At 39.7% G+C, this 24,079-nt stretch overlaps 1 protein-coding gene across 1 annotated transcript in view; it reads right to left on the minus strand.

Annotated features, from left to right (window-relative positions):
• Nucleotides 1-3,175: 3,175 nt before the first annotated feature.
• PGM5 (phosphoglucomutase 5) overlaps nt 3,176-24,079 on the minus strand; it is a 78,776-nt gene continuing 57,872 nt past the window's right edge. Inside the window, exons 8-11 of the mRNA XM_054397499.1 lie at nt 21,264-21,399; nt 20,175-20,358; nt 14,209-14,343; nt 3,176-3,950 (exon numbers count right to left, since the gene is read on the minus strand). Coding sequence (XP_054253474.1) covers nt 3,861-3,950; nt 14,209-14,343; nt 20,175-20,358; nt 21,264-21,399 — 545 coding nt within the window. The 3' untranslated portion in view covers nt 3,176-3,860. The remainder of the gene's footprint in view (nt 3,951-14,208; nt 14,344-20,174; nt 20,359-21,263; nt 21,400-24,079) is intronic.

Below are 24,079 nucleotides of genomic sequence, written 5' to 3' on the forward strand. Positions count from 1 at the left end.
GGGGGTTCTATCTAAGAAGCAAATGAATATCAGCAAGCAGTGTGCCCAGGTGGCTAAGAAAGCCAATGGCATCCTGGCTTGTATCAAAAATGCTGTGTCCAGCTTATCCGCAGCATTGGTGAGGCCTTTGGTGGACACCTTGAGTATTGTGTCCAGTTTTGGGCACCTCAATACAAGAGAGATGTGCAGGTGCTGGAGCGAGTGCAGAGAAGGGCAACGAAGCCAGTGAAGGGCCTGGAAAAATAAATCTTATGAAGAGGACTGAAGGAGCTGGGGCTGTTTAGTTTGAAAAAGAGGAGGATGAGGGCAGACCTCATTGCTCTCTACAACTACCTAAAAGGACATTGTGGAGAAGCTGGTGCTGGGTAGGTTCAGACTGGACATTAGGAAAATTTTTTTCACAGAAAGAGTGGCCAGGCATTGGAATGTGCTGCCCAGGGAGGTGGTGGAGTCACCAACCCTGGATGTGTTTAAAGCTTGTTTAGATGTGGTGCTTGGTGATATGGTTTAGGGGTGAACCTTGTAGAGTTGAGTTATCAGTTGGACTTGGTGATCCTGAGGGACTTTCCAACCTGAATGTTTCTGTGATTCTGTGACAAGGAACAGGTACAACCACAGGAGGTTCCACCTCAGCACAAGGAGATGATGAGGGTGACAGAGCACTCAAACAGGCTGCCCAGAGAGGTTGTGGATTCTCCTTCTCTGAAGACTTCCAAAACATGCAGCCTCCCCTGGGTGATGCTTCTTTGGCAGGGGCATTAGACTCAATGGCCTCTGGAGGTCCCTTCCAATCCCCAACATTCTGTGATTCTGTGATCAGTCTTACCAGTGATCATGAAAAAGGGATGGTAAATGGATTTGGAGTTAGGAAAGTTCTGGAAGTTTGCTGTCTGACAGGTATCCAAAACCATCCTCAGACAGCCTTTTTCTTCACTTCAGTACAGAGATAGAGCTGTTTTTTTCTGAAGCCCAGGACAAAGTGAGCACTGAGATTTAAAAATATGTCCTTTGTTCACAGCAACTGCCTTCAGGAAAGAAGACTGCCATCTACAGCAGCTAGTGTTCTGTGACTTTCTGATAAAAGCACAAGTATGCTTCTTCACAGTCCTGATTTGTTCCTCATGAGTCTTCCCACTGCATCTTGTAAGACACCTGGCTTCAGCATATCTTACTTTTCAAAGTGCAAGTCTCAGTCCCAGAAGCCTGGCAAATGAGATACTTATTATTCTAATTACCTAGTTCACCATGTGTTCAAAATTACTTTACTGTCAGAAAACGCATGAGAGATTTTAGAAGTTCTTGGAATCCCTTTCAGAACCTTCTTTCATGCAGCCTAGTAATTTGAACTGTCATAATCCAGGGTGTCTATGCTTGGACATGAACAGACGGTGTGCACTTGCAGTCTGGAAGGCAAATCACCTCCTGGGCTGCATCAAAAGATGCACTGCCAGCAGATCAAGAGGTGATTCTGTCATTTTACTCTGCTCTGATGTGACCTCACCTGGAGTACTGCACCCAGCTGTGGAGCCCTCAGTACGGGAAGGACATGGACCTGATGGAGAGGGTCCAGAGGAGTGCCACAAAAACGATCTGGGGATTGAAGCACCTCTGGTATGAGGACAAGCTGAGGGAGCTGGGATTGTTCAGCCGGGAGAAGAGAAGGCTCTGGGGAGACCTAATAGCAGCCTTTCAGTATCTGAAGAGGGCCAACAAGAAGGATGGAGAAAGACTGTTTACAAGGGCCTGTGGTGACAGTACCAGGAGCAATGGCTTCAAACTGGAGAATAGCGGATTTAGATTGGACATTAGGAACAAGTTCTTTACTATGAGGGTGGTGGAACACTGGAACAGGTTGCCCAGGGAGGCGGTTGGGACCCCATCCCTGTAGATATTCAAAGTGAGGCTCAACAGGGCCCTGGGCAATCTGACCTAGTTGAGGATGCCCCTGCTCACTGCAGAGGCAGTTGGACTAGATGACGTTTGGAGATCCCTTCCACCCCAGACCATTCCATGATTCTATGATACATATCATCCATTACTTAAAGAGTTTCCTGTTCTGCATGTAGAGGAGTCTCATCTATAAGAAAAATGAATGATTAGGTAAACAAGGCTCTTGTAGAGATGAATATCCTTAAGTTCAGTAGTAGATGTTCAAACTGTGTCAGAATACCATGGCTGTATAAAAAAAAAATCTTTATAAAAAGAACTAAAGCCTAAAATTATCTTTTAGTTTATGGGAAATTAATGATAAGGAAGTACACCATGTGAGAACATTATTATCTGATTTGCATAGAGGCCATTAAGTAAATAATGTAATTGTATTAAAGGCAGTTTTATTAGGATGCTTGAAAGTGCAGTGTGTCCTGTCCACAAACATGTACTAAGACAGAAATATAGCATTACTCTTTATTGTGTACCAAGTGCCATAGCAATTTTTTGACTAAAGTGTTGAAAGAAATCAAAACAATTTTCTTTTGTTGCAGTATTATATAAACTGTACTGAAATTTGACAACCACAAGGAACTAAAATACACTGCAAAGAGGTAAGTTGCAGAAAGCCACCTTGACAAATGATACAAGTGACCACACTGTTCCCAAGGAAGCAAAGCTTTCAAACAAGTCGCATGCATAATATGTTTGTGTTTTGATTCAGGCCACAGTATTGTAGTTAGAACTGCAGTATCATTTCACAAGCAGAAAAAGGCTGATGTTCATATCCCCAATATCCTTCTCAGACATATGCCAGGGGGTCTCTTCTCCCTTTGTACATCCCGAATTTTCACTCCATGATCCACTGTTACAAAGACTCTAGCAGAAACTGTATCCAGCTGGTGACTCAGAAAGTTCTATTTAAATCCTTACTATTTGTTTTCATTCCCTCTTTACTACACAATTCATTTATGCCTTGTGGTAAAGTGAAGCACAAGTACTCCAAAGACTTAAAAAAACTTCCATAATAACCCCTTTGTGAAATACTCCTGAACTTGCAGTGATTAACTATCAAACACAGTAAGCACCAATATCATCTGCTGACATGAGGAAGACTGCAAAAGACAGCCAGATTCCACACCCAACATATTACTGGAAGGACACAATCAGCTTCTATAGCACAACTGCCTTTCTTTGGAGGGAAAAAAAAAAAAAAAAAAAAACAAAAAACAAAAAACCAAAACCCAACCAGTCAAAAAAATCAGGAAACTCTAAAGGCACAAGTCACATTGAAATGCTTTAAAATTGGGGATTAAAAAAAATACGGATTAGCCTCTTCTTTGGGAGCACGTGCAAGTGTGTACACAACACTGCTGTGAGTGTGCATGTGTGAGCAATGGGACAGACAGGAGAGGAGGAGTGTGTCAGGTGAGGAAATTACACCCTTTGCAAAGCTTAGTACACAGCCCTTATGCCTCAGACATGCTCAGCATACGTCTTCATAAATCAACAAGAGTGTGACAGGGATCCCAAACAATACTCCACAGGCAGGTCCTTGCTTTGCAACTCCTCCCTCTCTCTCCCTAACTGAAATTTCCCCAACTTTTATCAAAGCCTTCAAAACCAAGCAGTTTTCCTTTCAGTCTCATTACTGCCAACACTTGACAGTTAAGGACTCTTTCTTTGATTATACTGTTATCTGAAATAAAGATATCGCAGGTAAAACAAAGAAGTCAGCACACTACTGTATTTGGAGATCAATGCAAATGAATATACTCAATATTATATTGTTCATTTCTTCCCACCCTACTTCTATCCCCAAGAAAACTTCTTAAATCATACAAGGCACAAATTAATAACACATTTCAGCAAGGTCCTGTCTCTTCCTTGCTGTTCCTCTTTTGGCCCTGGATTAACAATCTTCTGTGGCTTCAGGTGATGACAGTGGGTCCCTTTCGCCCTGTCCTCTCATGAATCTGAGATATTTTCAGTGCAATTGCTATAAGAGGACTCAGCACAGCCTAAAGAGAAAGAAAGAAATACAGTGAATTACATAAAGCAAAAATAACAGGCAACTTACATTCCCCTTTTAACTGTATTACATGACAATCATCCAATAATAATAAAAAACACTAACATAGTACAGTCACTATATTCTTATATTTGATATAATGAAGTATCATGCTGAGCATGTGTTTTGCAAAACATTACACTAAGCATACATAAGCAATGTAGAAAAGAGAAACCAGTAAATAAACTGCACTGATAATGTCTCTATATAACAGAAATTGTGGAGATCTGGTGGAATTTGTAGTACAAAACAACCTAGAAATCACGAAACTTGACTTTTTTTCTCTATTTGGATGAGTGGAAGCCATGTAGACAAGATCCTCTTCCTAAACACAATCTGTGAAGCTTAGAGTAACTACTACTTTAACAGAAATTACAAAAGCGTGTCTTGATGAATATCACCTGTAACTGTATTAAACAGGATAAATTCAACCAGAAGCAGCATGAACTCACAAGTTTCAGGACATATGTATGAAACTGCCCAGATGGGTGAGTGCAGATAACAACTACAATAGTACCAAATAAATAACAAGTAATAATACAACATTTCAAATGCATCTCTCAGTCAATTAAATTATATGCAAAGAGAAACTGGCAGGGCTGAGCTCTGTGTGAAAATCTTTTCAAATTGTATACTTGATTACCAAACCAGTAAGGTAATTTTCTGACCCTCAAAGATTTCCCCCTGTTAACTCTTTGTGACAGTTTAAAACTGTCTTTTTAATTTTTCTTCACAAAGGTCAAGCAGGGAAAGAATGTAAATAAGTCACTATTGGGTGTAAGAAAGCAAAATAATGATTGTTCTAAACACTTCCACTGGAGAGAGAGAGATGTTTAAGAACCACTACTCAAAACAAGTTTGGGGAGTTGGGCAGTTTGCAACTTGCTGGGCTTCTCTCTGGCTGCTGCTTCTCCTTTTCTGACTGAAGATAACACACTGACCTTGACAAGCTAAGTCTAACAGCCTCTCTGCTTCTTAACTCTCTGCCTTCTGCCAGGGGGGTCTTGGGAGTCCTTCTGGGGTGTGGGGGGGAGAGGCCCCTTGGGAAAGGCCCTTTGGGGGAAGCAAAGGGAGCTTGGTTGTGCTTTTCTGTTGATTGTACATATTTGTAAATGTTGTGGATAGTGTATATTTGTACATACTCATTGCATTTCATCATAGATTGTAGATTAGCTGGTAAATACAGCTTCATTTGCTTCCAGACTGAGCTAGCCTGGTCATTGTCAGTGTGGGGAAATTTCAGCTCTCACACTGTTAACACTCTTTCAAATCAACTACATTCTGGCTTTAGACCTAACAGGTTTAAAAATCAAATCAAACAGAATAGCAATCCTGGAGAGCTTAAATTTACAGACATCTCTTTTTTTGTAAGCTTAATATAATCAGTATTTTGAATCTGGCTTAGCCACCCAATAGTTTCTGACAGTATGAGGTGTTTTCTTTATTTATACAAATAGTCAGATGGTTGAATCTAAAGAGTAAGAAGACAGATTCTGTGCAAGCAGAGTCATGGAATAACACTGTGAATGCCACTGGTGTCAAGTGAGGTTACAATCAAACTTACTTACGCACGAGTGTGAGCAGTCTGACATGTTATTGTTCAAAAAACTCCATATTTGTAGATATCTATCTTTTGAATAATCACTGAAGCAGAACACAAATCCATTAAAGTCAAACATGGTTAGAGAAGATTAATATGTGGAGCACAAGTTCAGATCAGAGGGCAAATACTCCAAAAGTAAATATTAAAATGTGCCAATTTATAAAGTCTGGACCATATAATTCCTTATCTCAAGCAACACAGATTAAGCAGTGAAAGAGGACTGAAAGATCTAAACAGCCCCTCCCACACTCGCACATAAAACCCCTTCCTTATTTAATCTAAAAAGCACGAGAAGGCTTAATTTGACAATGCTTCCTTATGCTACAAATGTACAAACAAAACAACAAACAAAAAAACCACAAACAAACCAAGGCCAAACAAAACTCTACACAATGCTCTGAACAAAACACAAAATCAGATGAGTTTACGTGATGCTCATTTACATATACAGTTTAGCTGCTGCTGTTTTGCCAAGTTATTCCAATTACTACTAAGTGTTCTGCTTGTTAAAATTGTGCTTCTCAACAGAGAAAGTCCTGGTTTAGTTCTGTCCTCTCACACTTCAGTTTAAAAGTGTGTTCTTTTTGAACAGCAAGAGCAGGCCAGAGTAACAAGGAACTAGAGCAGTGTGTGCCTTTTAAAAAAGTCTTTTATCTCTACATTTCAGTAGTACAAGGTAAATCCTAGCCAGCAATCCTTTATAGCTAACAAGACTCTAGAAATACTTTTGTATCTTGGAGATCTTGATTAAATTTTTTTTTTCAAATGGTCCTTTGTGCTTAAGAAATTGAAAGCTTTACTATTGAGATGTCAACTCAAAATGACAGTTGTGATCACTCTGTATGTTAGAACCATTTATCTCTTGGAAACTGCTTGGGAGATATGATGTATTACCATTCACATTAAGAACTGAAAATTAATAGAACTGAGAAATCAGAAATTTGTTTTAGCAATAACAGATAAAAGTTGTATCTTTAAAAAAAATAAATGGTAGGAATGATTATTCATACCAACAAATACTTAATACAAGGCAAATAAAGATCAAAAGCTATTTGTTTGGAAATAATCTGTAACAGAACTGTAAGAGGTGTATGATTCCTGCATGGTTCATGTAGCATTTTTTCTTTCAGTGATCTTGCAAGAAAATTCTATACAACTCCCTTTCTACAGGGAGGGACTATGGAACAGGCAAGACTATGGAGCAGGTCATCTTGAGCACTATCACACACCACCTACAGGATGGCCAAGGGGTCAGGCCCAGTCAGCATGGATTTAGGAAGGGCAACCTGCCTGACCAACCTGATCTCCTTCTGTGAGCAGGTGACCCACCTTGTGGATGTGGGGCAGGCTGTTGGTGTAGTCTCCCTGGACTTCAGCAAGGCCTTTGACACCATCCCCCACAGCAAACTCCTGGCCAAGCTGTCAGCCTGTGGCTTGGACAGCAGCACTCTGTGCTGGGTTAGGAACTGGCTGGAGGGCCGAGCCCAGAGAGTGGTGGTGAATGGTGCCACATCCAGCTGGCAGCCTGTCACTAGTGGTGTGCCCCAGGGATCAGTGCTGGGCCCCATCCTGTTCAATATCTTTATTGATGATCTGGACGAGGGGTTTGAGTCTATCATCAGTAAGTTTGCAGATGACATGAAGCTGGGAGCAGGAGTCCGTCTGTTAGAGGGTAAGAGGGCTCTGCAGAGGGACCTTGACAGGATGGACATATGGGCAGAGTCCAATGGAATGAGATTTAACACATCTAAGTGCCAGGTCCTACACACTGGCCACAACAACCCCATGCAGCACTACAGGCTGGGGTCAGAGTGGCTGGAGAGCAGCCAGGCAGAAAGGGACCTGGGGGTACTGGTTGACAGCTGACTGAATATGAGCCAGCAGTGTACCCAGGTGGCCAAGAAGGCCAATGGCATCCTGGCCTCTATCAGGAATGGTGTAGCCAGCAGAAGCAGGGAAGTCATTCTGCCCCTGTACTCAGCATTGGTTAGGCCACACTTCAGGTACTGTGCCCAGTTCTGGGCAGGCCCTCAGTTCAAGAAAGATATTGAGCTGCTTGAACATGTCCAGAGAGGGGCAACAAGGCTGGTGAGAGGTCTGCAGCAGAAGCCAAATGAGGAGTGTCTGAGGGAGCTGGGGTGGTTTAGCCTGGAGGAGGCTCAGGGAAGACCTTATTGCTCTATACAACTACCTGAAGGGAGGTTGTAGCCATGTGAGGGTTGGTCTCTTCTCCCAGGCAACCCGTGACAGAACAAGAGGACACAGTCTCAAGCTGTGCCAGGGGAGGTTTAGGCTGGATGTTAGGAAGAAATTCTTCACAGAGTGATTGGCCATGGAAATGGGCTGTCCAGGGAGGTGATGGAGTCACCATCCCCAGAGGTGTTTAAAATAAGACTGAATAAGGAACTTAGTGCCATGGTTTAGTTGATTAGATGGTGTTGGGTGGTAAGTTGGACTTGATGATCTCGAAGGTCTTTTCCAACCTGGTTAATTCTGTGATTCTGTCATTTTGTAAAGTTCTGAACTACGTCCCTTCCAGTAAAGTTCTGAAATAAAATTTGCCCCATGATGCATCCAGTTTATCAAAGGCTCAGGCAAGGCTGAAATACACCTGCTTGCAGGTTAAAAGCTCAGCATGTGTTTGGAGTTTGGCTTTAGGAAATATTTTGTTTCAAAATAGGTGGACAAATGTAATCTGTATGTCAAGAAATGCCTTGTGAAAATCTACTATTTATAGTACTTACGTTATAACTTGCCAAATTTCATCAAAAAATCAGCCTGCACTGAATTTCAGTTTGGTAAGAAAAACCAAAAGCAGGAGAGTTTTACATAGTCTAGGCATGAACATTTTCCAAAGGTCTCAAATTCACTTTTCCCAGTCCAATGCAAGTCTCAAAAACAAGCTGCCCTGTCAGTTTCATCACTGAAAAGTACTCTGGGAAAAATAATTAAAAAAAAAAATCAAGACAATGGTAATCCCCTCAGAGAGGTTCCAAACGTTTTAGTGAACGTCACGTAACTACAATGCTCTTTTACAGTTCTCAGACTTTTGCTCTGTCTTCTCTTAGTGAATCGATGTGCATTTTGCATTCAGCATCATGTCCACCCATGTAATTTCGGGCTCTCTCAGCATTACATATAGCCAAGTGAATGTACAGGGTGGAACACTAGGCACACAGGGTCATAAACTGCATGTGTATCAGTATTCGTAAAACATTAGTCAGTCGTAAAAGAATGTGCTACTGGGGATAAAGATCCATCATCAATTGGCTAAACCTTGTGGGACTGCTGCATAGGCATTTAAGCACCTGAATTACTAATAATAGAAATAACACTTCAGACAGTAATTATTTGAGAACAACAGATTTCTAAGCAAAACTGGCATAGTACTGCACGTTCCAGAAGAATTCACTTTCTTGGAACAATTTTTAATGCCTCAAAATTAAAGAGATAAACAAGTGGGTTAGTACAGCATCAAAGTCATCAAATAAGGGTTACAACTTAACTTCTGGAGAATGCTTTGAAGTCTCCAGAAGTCATAATTGCTAGGAGGTGTTACTACTATTGTAAAAATTATGCTAAACCTTGATATTTCAAGTGTGGGTTGAAGCCCTTTTCTCTCATAACACTTACATTCATTCTTGGTTCTTCTCTTTTTATCATTTAAACATTACAGAAATGGTTGGTCAGGGAGGTCAGGGTAACTGAGACCGATCTAAGCCCTGGAACAAAGACACAAACTGTAGAACAACTTCCTTTTTCACCTCTTCCTGATCTCATGTCATTTTCCCTTGCTTCATGTGACTGCTTCATGCTGCTGTTAGTCCTCTGTAACTTGATCAACAGAATCAGTATCACAGAAACTAAGAGAAAAGGGAAAGAAAAAGAAAGGCAGAAGAGAAGGGCAGATTCCCCCAAAAAAGTTTTGATGCCCTTACCTATTAGAACAAGATTTTCCTTTGGCTGTAATATACTTTAAAAGTCATATTGGTATACTTACAGAGCAACACTGAAGTGATGGAAGAGACACAAATAACGGACTGAAACAACTACAAAGTGAGCTCAGTGCTACAATCACACCACAACTATACCTACTGCAAGGCTTCTGCCATGAAGACTCAACACACAGATCAAGCTCAGTGAGCCTGCTTGGGTCTTGTATCACAAAACCCAGAAGTCTTTGGAAAGTTTATGCTATAGCCATCCATCCTAGAAGATCTAAGCCTTGTGGGGAACTAGCTTGGTTCATCATGGGACAAACTGGACTAGCTCTGTAACATCCACAGCGCTGGCAGTGCTCACTTTATTATCATGAAGCAGCACATGATGTAGGGAAAAGGAAACTAACCTCTCTACTTTTGTGCATGGGCTGTCTGCTAACTCAAATAAAAATACATGGTCAGGAGGGCAGTGATTCTGCCCTTAGAAAAGAGGAGAACAGGCATGAGCAGCAAAACAGACAGTGAAACTGGTGTATGGAAATATCTACACTTGCAGCTGTGTCAGTGTGAGCTGAAATTCCACACACCCCCCTGCCCCGACAATAACCAGGCTAGCTCAGTCTGGAAAGCAAATGAAAGCTGTATTTACAAGCAGAATCTACAATCTATGATGAAATGCAATGAATATGTACAAATATAAAAAATTCATAACATTTACAAATATATACAATCAACAGAAAAGCACAACCAAGCTCCCTTTGCTTCCCCCCCAAAGGGGACCTTTCCAAGGGGCCTCTCTCCCAGGGGCCTCCCCCCAGATCCGCCCTGGCAGAAAGCAGAGAGTTAAGAAGCAGAGAAGTTGTTAACTTAGCTGCCAAGGTCAGTGTGTTATCTTCAGCCAGAAGAGAAGAAACAGCAACCAGACACCCAAACAAGCTGCCCTGACTGCAGACAGCAGACTCCCCACTTTGAGTATTAGTTCTTAAACGTTTCTATTTATCCTATGGAAGTGTTTAGAGCAATCATTATTTTGCTTTCTTATACCCAATAGTGACTTATTTACACTCTTTCACTTTCTCTGCTTGAACTTTGAGAAGAAAAATTAAAGAGACAGTTTCAAAACATCACAGCAGCAGATCAGTTTTTTTCTAGATTATCCAAAGAGTGTGAGTGAAGACTACATTTAATGAAGTAATTTCCTTAATTTATGAAATATTTTATAATTACTGTCACATTAAATATTTTTTGTATGTTCCTTTCCAGTTTCAAATGGTTACAATTTGTTCACTGTACAGCTTGGGGCAGAATCAGAAGCCAAATTACCGTATTCCACAGACCCACGAACAACATCTTAAGAATTTTAATAGTGAAGGCAAAATTTTGTATCGTTTCTCTGGAGCCTACTGTGTGCTTAATAGCCAACAAGAGCCACGCTAAAAGACACAATGCTTCAAAGGTAAGCAGAGGCAATAATTCTCTAGCAAACTACACTTGTACTTACAGTTGTAAGATGGAAGCATACAGAACCCTTTAAGTTTACCCCTATTACATGACCTCAGACACAGGACTCCTAGGTTACTCATTTCAGTTCCCTGCTCTTGGACAAACTCATACAACAAACAATCAGTTTTTATAATCACTCTCTCTCTCTCTCTCTCTCTCTCTATATATATATATATATGTGTATATATATACACAATCATGTAATCATAACATTTATGTACCAACCAAGATCCACCTGAAAATCAGTTGGGTTTTTGTTTGGTTTGGTTTGGTTTTGTTCTTCCTATGCTACTGCTACTTGCCATTCGTTTCATTCTCAGATGATCAAGAGACATTTTATCCCACGATTTTCCTTTTAACTGGCTTGTCTTTTTGGACAAAACCACAAAAAATACTGCATCTCCTGTCCCAAAATCTCTGCTTGGCTGCTGCTATCATTAAAGTTTGTACCTAGCTAGCATGTACTTCACTAGTCTTTGGCAGCGTGTGTGATTCAATGCATCCTGTTTAACCAGATGTAAACTGCACAGGTATATGACACCATCTATTTATTGTTCTTGCAATTAACACAATGAGTAATGGCACACTGTACACAGAGCTTGTTACTCCATATTTGGAACAATCCAAGTTACTCACTACATATTTACGAATAGAGCAATTCAAAACAATTCTGCACAATGAGTCATTTCTTTCCTGGTCTTCGTATATGAAACTTCTTGTTTGAACCTTGTCAAAGTATGCTAATATATCCAGATGGCTAGACAAAGGACAAGAAGATATTAACTAATATGTCAAGATCTATAAAATGAGGCTATAAATGAGCCTAAAATCAATAAACTCATTTTAGTAGTTTATGCCCATTGAACGTGTCTCTAGATTTTCCATCTGTATTAAATTCACCACAGCTAAAAACTCTATTAACTTTAAATAAAGATACACACCAATGCATAGAAGACCAAGACTTGAGGTAGAAGTCTGTCATTTGTTATAATGAACTGTAGTTCCTGAAATTGCTAGGTGGATGCTTACGTGACTGGTCAAAACAGGTCACTTATGAAGATGCTGACTATGCCCCTACGACTGAAAGCAAATAGGAAACAAAGTATGCAAAACTTTGAACCTGTCACAGCTGTTTTAGATGTCCACGTCAGTATGAATCTCAAAGCAAACTAAAAAATAAAGGAATTACAATATCAGAAAAACTATGCTGCCCCTCCCCAGTAACGCTGTCTTCTGAAAAAGGAGTTTGCAATTCACTCTTTCCCACATATTCCACTGAAGATTATCAAATGTTATCCCAAGAAACTTTCAGTTATTTTTGTAGTAACATGAAGATCTCCTGAAATCAAATGTATGTACTCCTTTAAATCTGCCATCTGCCTGTGGGATATAATCTATGACCTTGCATGTCCTAATGCCCTCCATGTGGTTGGCATTGTATGCAGCCAAGGCAAGAAAAGAAGAGCAGTGGGAATTGTGCAATACTACATAATGAGAAACAAGAGAAAGAATTTATTGCATTAATAGAGATGAAACTCAGCCTTGTTCTGCTCATTCCTCTTCCCTGCTGTGGAAAGCAGGCATGGAGGGCACTGCCTGAGTGGTAGCTGCTCTGGGTGCCTGGCTCCTACCACTTTGTGCAGCAGCCCCATTCTTGCTGCTCCCTTGACACAGTTTGCATTGCTAGTGAGGTCACCAGACCTTACAGTGGACTTTATGTAGCCCTCCCAAGCAAATCCATGCAGAACCGAGATGAAATGTAAAGTTGGGCAGCACATTTCTCATTTTCTGAGGCTAACCTCTAGAGTCTCACAATTCACTGAGAGCATTTCCTATTCTCCACCCATTTGAAGAAAAGAAAAAAATTAGTGTTACACAATGGCCACTTTAGGAAGTGCACAAGCTAAACCCTGTCAGCATGCTGCTCTTCTCATACTACATAACCTGTAACAAGTAAAGTAAAAACAATCTGTTGATGCAAAAGGATTTCATTTCAAAGGGCACATTATTATGTGCAATTAATTAGCCAAAAGTTTAACTAGATGAATACTGCAAGTATATCCTGTGTTGTTTTCTAATATTTTTTGTTGGTATTTGCTAGACAGGAAACATGCTCAGATCACACTTTCTGTGTCACCTGCCACGAGGTTACTTACCATAAATATACTGAAAATCTCTGAAGTTAACTCTTAGTCTATCTCTTATCATGACTTCTTTTTATTTCACCTATGCCTTGCTTACATAGTACATATATAAAACAGTCAGCTTAATTGCATCTGATAAATAATTTGTGCTGTAAAAAAACATGACATAGCCATGGTGCACTGACCTTGTCTGGCTGTCAGGTGCCCACTGAGCCACTCTGTCATTCCTCCTCCATTCCTCCTTGACCTTGGTGTCTGCACAATTGTTTCTCCCACAGTTTCACTCCTCTTTCACTGATGCTGTTTCACAGCAGTTTCTTATCCTTCTTAAATACGTTATCACAGAGGGACTACCAATATTGCTAATAATCTCAGCTTTGGCCAGTGGTGGGTCCATCTAGAAGACAGCTTCAAATAGCTCTATTTGACACAGGAGTAGCTTCCGGTGCCTTCTCAGAGAAGCCATCTACACAGCCTCCTTGCTTCCATAACCTTGCCATGTAAACCCAATATGGCAGCAAGTGCAAACAGCGTTAGAACAGTGTTCTTCCTTGGTCAAAACATATTTGTGATCTTGTTAGCTGCCTAAACCTGGATAAAATCGCTAAAAATGGTCCTTTATACCATTGTAGGCTTAACATTTTAAGTATTCAATCCACAGAGATACAAGAGATGTGAACTATTGCTTTAAAGACAAGGCAAACACAATGACTAGATCCTATCTGTGAGAATGGAGTCTGCAACATTTCTGAAAGAACTGAAGCACCTTTCATAATGGATAGACAGCTGTTTAATACCATATGAAACTCACTACATTTATAGCGGGAACATAAACATGTTTTAAAGCCACTGGTCCTGCCTCAAAATGTGTACAGTCAGATGATTAGGAAAATCATCCACAGTAAAGAGGGGTCAAAGTGTTGAGTGTTCCCTCTGATTATAGATGAAAATCTGTAGCCACTGCTGTTACAGATAAAGTGCATCACTTACTGAATTACTGCAATGCTATTGCATTACCTGTGTTTCCTTATTGTGTTGGCTGGGATCCTTCTCATAACTCTCTGCATAGATCCGGAGAGTAGCTCTCACATGGCTAGAAGCACTCATTCTGAAGATCAGCCTGGAAGCATCTGAAAAAATAATCCGCAGCCCCTACAGGAGAAGCAGCAGCATATGTGTAAGATGGCAGTTCCTTTACAAATCATTCCAAATAAAAAGCAAAAGGAACAGTTATTTGTGTGCAATTCTTCTTTCCCTGTAACTTTGGACAAGTTATTTATTACTTCCCCTCACTTATAAAGGCTAGAAATTATTTTCTGTATTCCCTCCCACTCCTCATAACAAGAACTCTTAGTGCTGGTTTTGTTTTCTTCTGCTGGTCTGAGAAAGAGTTATTAGATCAGAAAGGATCAGTGGCCTAAGAAAGAGCTACAAGGCCACTGGATCAAAAACCAGAAGTCAGCAGTGAATACCACAGAGAGGTTCACTTGCTACCCCTCACAGACCATGCATCGAAATCCAATTACAAGAATTTCAACAAGAGTCTGTAGTACAACTTGGGAAACATAAGGTGTTAATTAATTTCATGTGCACTAACTAATGGCCATTAACTGTGTGTAGAATATAAAAGGATTTATTAAGAACTAACTGTGAATTTTGCACTTTGCTCACACCTTCATTTCTGTCTTCCCCTTCGTCCTCTCCCTCTTCACCCTACATATATGAACATATTCTTCTGCAGACCACAGATCATGCACTTGGATCCACAGTATACAGAGTCTCTGACCAGAAGGCCTTTAAGACCAAAGGACTAAATTCCACAGTTAAATAGTTGTAGTGTTTCAGTAATCTACCAGTTCTGCATTAACATGCAGTATAGCTCCCTTTCTGTAAATGGTACCCTCAATCTGAGTACCACCTCCCCTTTCAGTCCTGCGGTGGGCAACTGATTAGTCCATAAACTGAGATCCTCGCTACTTCTCTTCAAGCAGCTTAAGTATTAAAGTTAAGGCATTAAAAAATGAGAAAAGATAATTGAGAAGCATTTTATTCTTCTGGTTTTCTCAGCTACAGAAGACACTGCACTCCAAAAGTCTAAAGCATAAGTAAAAACGTTTATTTCCTCATATATATGCTAAAACATCTTCAGCACCACATAAAGCATTGTTTGGTTGATAATCAGAGAGTCATATCATGGTCTGCATGGCAAGTGACCTTTAAAGTTCATCTAATCCAAGCCCCTAGCAATGAGCAGGGATACACTCAGATTGGGTTGCTCAGAGCCTTGTCCAGTTTGACCTGTAACGTTTCCAGGGATGGGGGCATCCACCTCTGGACAACCTGTTCCAGTGTTTCAACACCAATGTCATAGCATCTTCCTTATGTCTAGTCTGAATAAACTAGTCTGTTCTAGTTTAAAAACATTACCCTTTGTCCTATCACTCCAGACCCTGTTGAAGACTCTCTCTCTCTAAGAGCCTTGAAGTATTGAAAGGCCACAATAAAGTCTCTTCCATGCCTTCTCTTCTCTATGTTCAACAACACCAACACTCTGAATCTATGATTGCTTTTGTGGCCCTGCTCTAGACCTGCTCCAACAGCTCCATTTCCTTCCTGTGGAATGCCCATTAACACTAGAAAATAACAGGAAAAAGGGCTGAATTAGATTGTCTTAAAGATAATTTTCATCTCTAAATTTTGTGATACCATGAAACATTTTTAGCTGATAGTACGGTATTTTACACTAATTTTAGCATATGTCAGCAACACAAATTTATCTAGTAGACCCAAATGTACAGCACAAGTGGCAAACAAAAATAGTTTACATACAAAAGATTGATCTTTAGAGCCTGTTTTTCAAATATTTGCCATTAAGCCAACTTTGAAATGACGTTCAATTGATCCTGATAAGAATGTCACCATTTACTTCAACAGAATCGAGATTTCATCCTGGATGCCTAGAATTATACAGGTAGTTTGTTGCAATCTGATCCTGTGAGCAAGGGTTTGTCTCCTGCTAATTGCTCAATTACTCTTAACTTCACGACAAAAAGGAAAGACTACAAATTGAACAGTGTTGGAGTTCTGGATGTAGTTTGTTTTGAAAGGTTGTCAAACATCAGATGTGCAGCTCAAAGTAGGGAATATTAGTGTCAATCAGCTTTAAGTGAGAAGGAAGGGAGTCTTAACATATCTGCGTAAAAAGAAAGCATGAACATCAGAGCATGTGATTGTCTTCCTCCAAAGACTGAACAGACATTTTACATGCTCCTGGAAGGCCTAGTAATTCCCACAATGACATGGTTAGCCAGACCACTTGAATACTCTTCCACATACCCCATATGTTTATTTGGCAATAATAATTTTAACACATTGTTACTTGGTTCAGCACATCTGAAGTCTCACCACATTATATTATGGTCTTCAGAGTAAAAAGGATTTATAAACACTTCCCGTTAACTCTTTCCATAACTTTATGACTTAAAAATGCTCCACCAAACTGCAGTGTCTGTAGCTAGTTTGATGTTACAGTTAATGGCACTTGGGATGTTTATGTAACATACATAGACACACAACCAGATGGTTCACTGAACTATTTATGAGCTTATTATTTTTTTAATTTTGCCTTTCTCAGAGACACATGACTGGCAGTATTGACTTTCACGTACCCATGATGACAGCTAGTAATTGTCTGTAAGACTAGGATTCCTGCCACACAGATCAACACACTCTCTGAAAGGGAATTACAGAGACACAGTGGCTGTACTCCTTAAAAACAATCATCCCAACTGCCAGACAGAAATCATATACCAAGGAAACAATGGCCTTTAGAGCTGTCAACTTGTAAAGTCACGATATTTGCACCAGGAAATGCAGTATAATTCATTTTTCAGAGAGCCCAGAAACAAAAAATCTGGCTTTCAACTCACCTTTCGAAGTATTGATTTAAGCACTAGCAGAACTTTTCACTCAGGAAGACCACAGATACTAATGATAGCTATTAAATTTTTAAATTCCTTACTGTTTTCTGGAAATTTTACCTCAAAGCTGTGAGTTACAAACATTTGTTAAAGCCAAGAAACTGAGCCAAAAACACTCTTGCCAAGTAAACATGAAACAGGTTTTACTCACTTGTTACAGAATACCCAGTCCAATAAACAAAAATTTTCCTTTTTGTCATTATTGATCTATTTTGTCAGCAAGGTCAAAGCAAGCAAGGTGAAACTGCAAGGAGCCTACTTACCGTTTGTAAGACCTGGCATAAACTCTGTTAATTTAAACTCATGTATTTGCTATTTATTCATACAGAAGGCATCAGCTCTATGAAACATGAAATTTTAAATGCAGAACTAATAAATCAAAGCAAGTAATATATTGAGAAGCCCACAGGACAGAACAATTTCCAGTTTTATTAAAATAGGGCACGCTATTTGTCACTAATGGGAATAACATTTTCTTATGGGAACAGGTATTTCTTAGGGGGTGGGGGAGAAATGAAGGAAATGGTGAGTACAGCACCCACATTGAGTATTGCTGATATTTATTTTAGGTAAATACAACCTGCTCATGGATATTGATGAGCTGTGTGGAAACTGAAACAAAATTATGTACCATGGCTTTGAGGCTGACACAGAAATGGAACTTCACAGGGATTACTTTTACACTACAATCCAGTTAAACAGTCAAGTGATGTACTACTAACTATGAAGCAGTCAGAAAATCAAATGTTCTACATATTGCACTACGTAGTATGCTTTTTAGTGTTTTGGGGATATTTTTTAATTACCAGTTTCATAATTAAATACATAATAACAAATTAGCATGAACAAGACTAAGCAGAAAAAGTAAAATATATTAGGATTTTGAAAAACATTATTAAAGTATAGTGGCAAGAAGTCAAAAATAACGCCACTAGCAACACTATGTTAGAATAGAGCACACTACAAGCATGTAAAATACTTACATATTTACTTCAAAATACTGCAATTATCACAATTTTTATTTGTTCCTCTACAAACCCTTGAGTGTCCCATAGGCCGAGCAGGGCAGGCCAAATTCAATACTCTGACAGGAAAGACCTTCTTGGTGATATACAACTGAAACATCATTCTGAACAGAGAGGGAATTTTGCCTTATCTCTGGAAAGTTACTGAAATACCTCTTTTCCAGCTTTCCAATTGCCTTCTTTCTGAGTCTTGCTCAAACTAAAATGCAAAAAAACCCCACAACTACAGGCACAGCCCTTTTCATCCCAAATTTAATGAGGGAGCATGAAAACATTAACAAACTTTAAATAAAAAAGCTCCAGAGTTTTACTCTGTACATTTCCTAATGTAAGAACACTTCATTATAAAGATCAAAGCTGACCATTCTAATAGGTAACTTGTGCTTCTCATCCTTCTGATTCCAACTTCAGACAAAAATGCAACTGGTCCTGTTTCTGGCTTGCAGGATCCTCAAGAGAAGCACTACTAAAGACAGCATAATAGGACTTTAAAAATTTAAACAGTATTCAGGAGCAGTAGAATGTTTCATTTCATTTTATGCCTTAATATTGCACTGTGATAAACAATATTCGTGGGTTTGAATAGTCAGAATGGGCACACTGGGCATATCATTTGCTGCCTATTTTGTTGTTGCTGTATTTGTTTTCTGGAACAGATATGTATTGACACTGAGCAATTATTATGTAGCCAGCTTCCCATTCACAAGGCAGTGCTGTTACAATGAATATAAATCTCTATCCCCTACCTCTGTGGAACAAAACATTGAACAGGTTTCTGAAAATATAGCTGGAAAATCTGCATGAAGCTCACAACAATCAAGAAGAGGTATCTGCATTTACATGATGAGCAAGCTACCTGAGAAAAATGGCAGCAGTGAAAGGTTGTTTCACTTGCATGGATCAATGCCCTCTTTTATCTTACCGTGCTTGGAGAATCTCAGAGAGGCTGCAGATGCATGGAGCTAGAAATATGACCTTGCCAAAAACCAAACTGAACTGCACTCTCAGTATGTAGGTACTTCTCCCTATGAAAATACATGCTTTCTGGTTTCATGGACTCACTTTCAGAGTTGTGTTTCTGTTTGTATTACATGGTAATATGATTAGCAATTATACTCCAATTTAGGACAAGAGTTTTGGATAAAAACTAAAGGAAGGAAAAGTGCCCTGAAAATTCCGAAGCTGGGGTTGTGGTTTTTTTCAGAAGTGACATGGCCACGAGTCTGCCATGCCTGTAATTTTCCAGTAGACCTGGGTACGACAATTATCTTCATATCCTGTTTCAACAGTAACATGCACAAAGAGAGTAGCTCAGCAGCAAGTGGATTGCTTCTGTCTTCTGGATGAAACGATGAATGGAAACTATAAAGACTCTGAGCAACTGGCATGACAGTTTTAATGACTTATAACATCATTTGCTGGGTCAGCTCAAGTAATTTACAAACCAGAGAAACTAGGACAATAAAAATACACAGCATAAAACCAGAACAAATTTTAATATGAACCATAGTTCACATTCAGTATGTTTGAACACACATTTACACATGGTAAAAGTACATGGCTAGTTCTGAGAACATCATGGATTTCAGAATTCTGAAGGCTCAGTTTCAACTGCACTTCTTGATACCTATGAAATCTCATTATGGACAGAGTCCAAAAGCAACACAGAACCTTGCATTGTTCAGGAAAAGGAACTTTCCCTATATGTGCACTGCTGTCAACAGGGACTCCATCCTATCCTACATTCTCTGTGTCACTACTGCCTCCAGTCATCCATAGCGAATCCAAACTAAACCAGAGAAGGATTATCCTATCCAGAACGAGATAATCTTGAGTAGGAAATGTGGTATCTATCAGAACAAAGAAAAACACCATCCTATAAATAAACAGAGAGGCTTGCCAGCTGACTGTGAGAACAGTGCTGTCAGAGAAAATATGACAGCTGCAAAACTTTGGTTCTCCATCACTAGAGCCATACCTGTCTTTTGGTCACAGTGCCATCCACAGGATCTATGTACTCAAAGCTGTCTGTTCTTTCCACACTGTAGATATTGTTACCCACGGCAAACTGCTGATGGCTGAATGACTTGTCAGTGATCAAAGCTTCTAGGTCTCTCATTATGAAATATGCTGTTCTGGGTTCCAGTGCTTCATAGTCAAACCTTGCACATACGTAAAGAAAGTAAAACCAAGAAGTAAGTTCCCTACAGCTGAGAAAAGAGTTCTGTGAAAGCAGATACACACAACTGGCAACTGGTCCACTGAAGTACTAATTGCAAGTTAAATAGACCTGCACATGCATGCAAGTCTTGTGCAATTTGACCATTGTGTTCATGCACCACTCTTCTACACTGTCCACTTTGAGACAATAGAAATAATTTAGAAAATGTGCAGTTTCTGAAGTAGCACTGAAAACCTCATCCAGGTATTTGAATTCAGGACACAATCGGTGCAGTGCTCAACAACCAAGAGAAATAAAGAAAACTGTGGCTGAAGACCTCACAGATACATGAACTCCTTTGGATTAAATCTATTCTAAGAGAAAAGAGAGAGGTAGAAGATAAGATGTAAATGATGGTTAAAATTCACACTTTTGAGACTTTTATAAAAATGAGTAAATGCACCAATCACTGGAGAAGTTCTCCTGAATTAAAACTAGGCATACTTCCAATTCTCATTAAAACATTGTCACATAAAAGTACATACATAGACAAATGCATAAGTAAATCTTTCTGGGATTTTCTTTTTTTCCCCCCCGGCCCAGCACCATGTAAGCAATTGTGCCTATATATTCCACAAGTAAATAATTCAAATCTTTCTGCTAGAAAATTCAATTACTCATATACTGCAAGTGGCAATACATTCTGCTCCTTCAGTAAGTAAATAACTTCTGTTGCTGCTTTATTTATTAGGAAAAAAACTGCCTACAGAACAGTGGCATTCTGCAGCAGATTTTTATTCTGTGGACACAGCAAACACGCACCAGAATGCAGCTGAGCACAGCTGAACAAGCATAATTGTCCTATCAACTGCATAAGTTCCTGTGTCTTTTCCTCATTTTACTTACCTGCAGTAGTAGTGCCGGCCAAATTTTGTCCAGTGATCCCTGACAATTTCCTCCACGCTTTGCTTCCGAGCTGCTAGGATTGAGAGCCAAACTAGCACAGCCCAGAGTCCATCTTTCTCACGAAGGTGATCAGACCCTAAAGAGACATATGTAAACCACATTATTTTGTATCACTGACTATCAGAAAACAAGGTAGGCAAATGTCTCATTCAACTTTGTATGTCACACAACCATAAGCAACACAACTAACCTCAATAACTCTGATATATTCCAGACAAACAATCAGAACTTATGTTTAAAATGTGATTTATTTATATATTACAAAGTCCATACTCATAAGATTAAATAAAATGATGCAAACTGTTTCAATAGAAATGGTAGTGGTAGGAAAGGATTTTCAATCACGACTCCTGCTCACTGACATAGAAAGTGTTTTCACACCTTCACTACTGTTTCCCAGAACTGGGCTGGACATGCAAACCCTTGGCCACAAATCAGAACATTCTGAGTTATATGAGTTAAGTTCCACAGCACCTCCTTATCTTTGCAGATGTTCAAATGCCAAGCTGCTGAGGAAGAATTTTCCCCTTCCATGAAAAATGAAGGCTTACAGAATGCTAATGAACCCTCATCAGGATGTAAAACAAGGGACTAAAAAAAATATTTCTGGATAAAAATATAACAAACCTGGAACAGCATTCCTTCCCCTTTCTATATTTCCCCATACCTCTCAGTGTTAAAGATGTTTGGATGCTCAGATTTATAGCCCTTCCTAGGTATATATTTGTGAAAAGAGAAATGGTTTCAACCATGAAGCCTAAGAACAATTATGGAATACTCTACAGGATTTAACTCACACTCTAGATATGGCAGGCACAAGTTCAGGTCTATTATCTGAATTCAATTCAGAAGAGCACAGACTCGATCTTGCACTTGTTCAAAGCCAAAATGCCAACTTGCAGTAATAGGTTGCTCTGTAATGGACATGTAATGTGTCTTAACCAGAAGTATTTCTATGAAGCACAGCTCTGCCTATTAAAACTGGAACCTATCAATCAGCAAAAGTTTCAATAAAGTCAGTATTTCCTAGCAAAAGACTGTTTCATAGGAAGATTTACAGTCATTTCAGCAAGTGCCCTCACATTTTCAGTAATTCAGAACAAGCTTTTGTGGCAGTATGTATCTTACCCAGGTTATAAAAACATCCCAAGGAATCACACCTGACAATTAATACAAAATAAAATCCAAGAGATCTGTTGCTCAGTAGATACTGATGATAACTACCTAAGCTAATCAACTCCAGATACTTCAAGAGACATCAAATACTGCTCTGGCATAGTAATACTACATCTGGTTGATTTTCTGGTGATCCAGTGATCTGGTTCACTGTGATCTTGTAATTTGCTGTTCAGTTGCATATTGTTGGAATTCTGTATACAAAGCAAGTGCAGCAATTCTCATGTTTTGTTCTTTCTATGAATTACCTATCAATCAGAGAGGCAACCACCCAGACTGTCTGTGACCTTAGAAAATGCTTAGCAAAACTCTCCAAGTCTTAGGTTGAACACGTTTTATGAAATATCCTCCTTCCTCAAACTCAAAATCCTGTGACAGCAAGAGCGCTTTGCAGTGAACTGTTTTATGTAATAGCTTGCAAGGTCTACAAATCCATCTGTTAAAACGGTTGTGTTTTGCTGCTGGTAGGAGACATGATTCCCAGAACATAAATTGATACACAGCAGCTGTTAATCCTGTGGGAAAGAATCAATAGAAAACTAGACATATAAGGAAACCAGCAAGATGTGCAGAGAGCCACTGCAATTCCTGAGGCTCGGTCTTGGCATTCATTTGGTGTCCAGTCACTGCTGCTGCCTTGGACTTGTAGTCCTTCTTGGGAGAGAGCAAAAGTCACAGTAGGAGCTGCAACACATACATATTTGCTAAAAGCCCATCATCCTGGGCCTGCCACAGCTGTGCCTCTCACTGAGTCTTGCATTACATATAACCCTGGAGCTGCTAACCTCCAACATGCTGAATCTAACATTAAGCAGGTTAACCACCACAGAGTTAACGAAAAGCAAATGACTATTTCAGCAGAGTATCAAAGTTGTATAGGAATGATTACTGAAGACTTGTGAAGAGAAAAAAATCTAACATGAGAATTACGTTTGTGTCTACGAGTTAGGTAATGCAGAAAACAAGGACACTGAATGCTGTAGCTGGATTTAAGAGCTGAGACAGATGGCAACGCTCCTTTGCATTTAGAAAGAGGCTGCCACGATAGTAAGATTACTTCCTTTCTGCCACTTTTATCTGCCTTGATCTTTAACCTCTGCTACAAGGACAGTCTCCTATGACAATGGCCAGACCTATGGGCTGGTTCTCAAGGAGCTGCTGCAGAAAGAGACAGCTTTCTCTATTCCTTACTTGAGTCCCAGCTGCTGTGAAAATAGAGTGCCAACTAAGTAGAAGGAAAAAAGGCAGGGTTATTTATGAGCTCTCACAGCTTTACAAATAGCTCCAGGTAAGAAAGGCAGGGGGAAAACAATGTTCCTCCACTGACAATTAGCCCTTTGGTCCAAACGTTTTGTACTTCCACACTGAAATAACACACTAGATGAGCAGAAGGAAGCCTTCCACAGAAACACCAACAATATGGACTGTGGCTAGTAACATCAGCTTACTTGTAGACAAAGCAGACAGCATCATCGCAATCATTGTTACTACAGTAAAAAACACATTCCCAGGGAATAGGGCAGATTTCTGCCACTGACATCAAAGAGTCCTAGAATAGAGCTGTCCCTTCCTACCTGTTT

Source organism: Indicator indicator, chromosome Z (assembly GCF_027791375.1).
Source record: "Indicator indicator isolate 239-I01 chromosome Z, UM_Iind_1.1, whole genome shotgun sequence".
NCBI classification, from domain to species: domain Eukaryota; kingdom Metazoa; phylum Chordata; class Aves; order Piciformes; family Indicatoridae; genus Indicator; species Indicator indicator.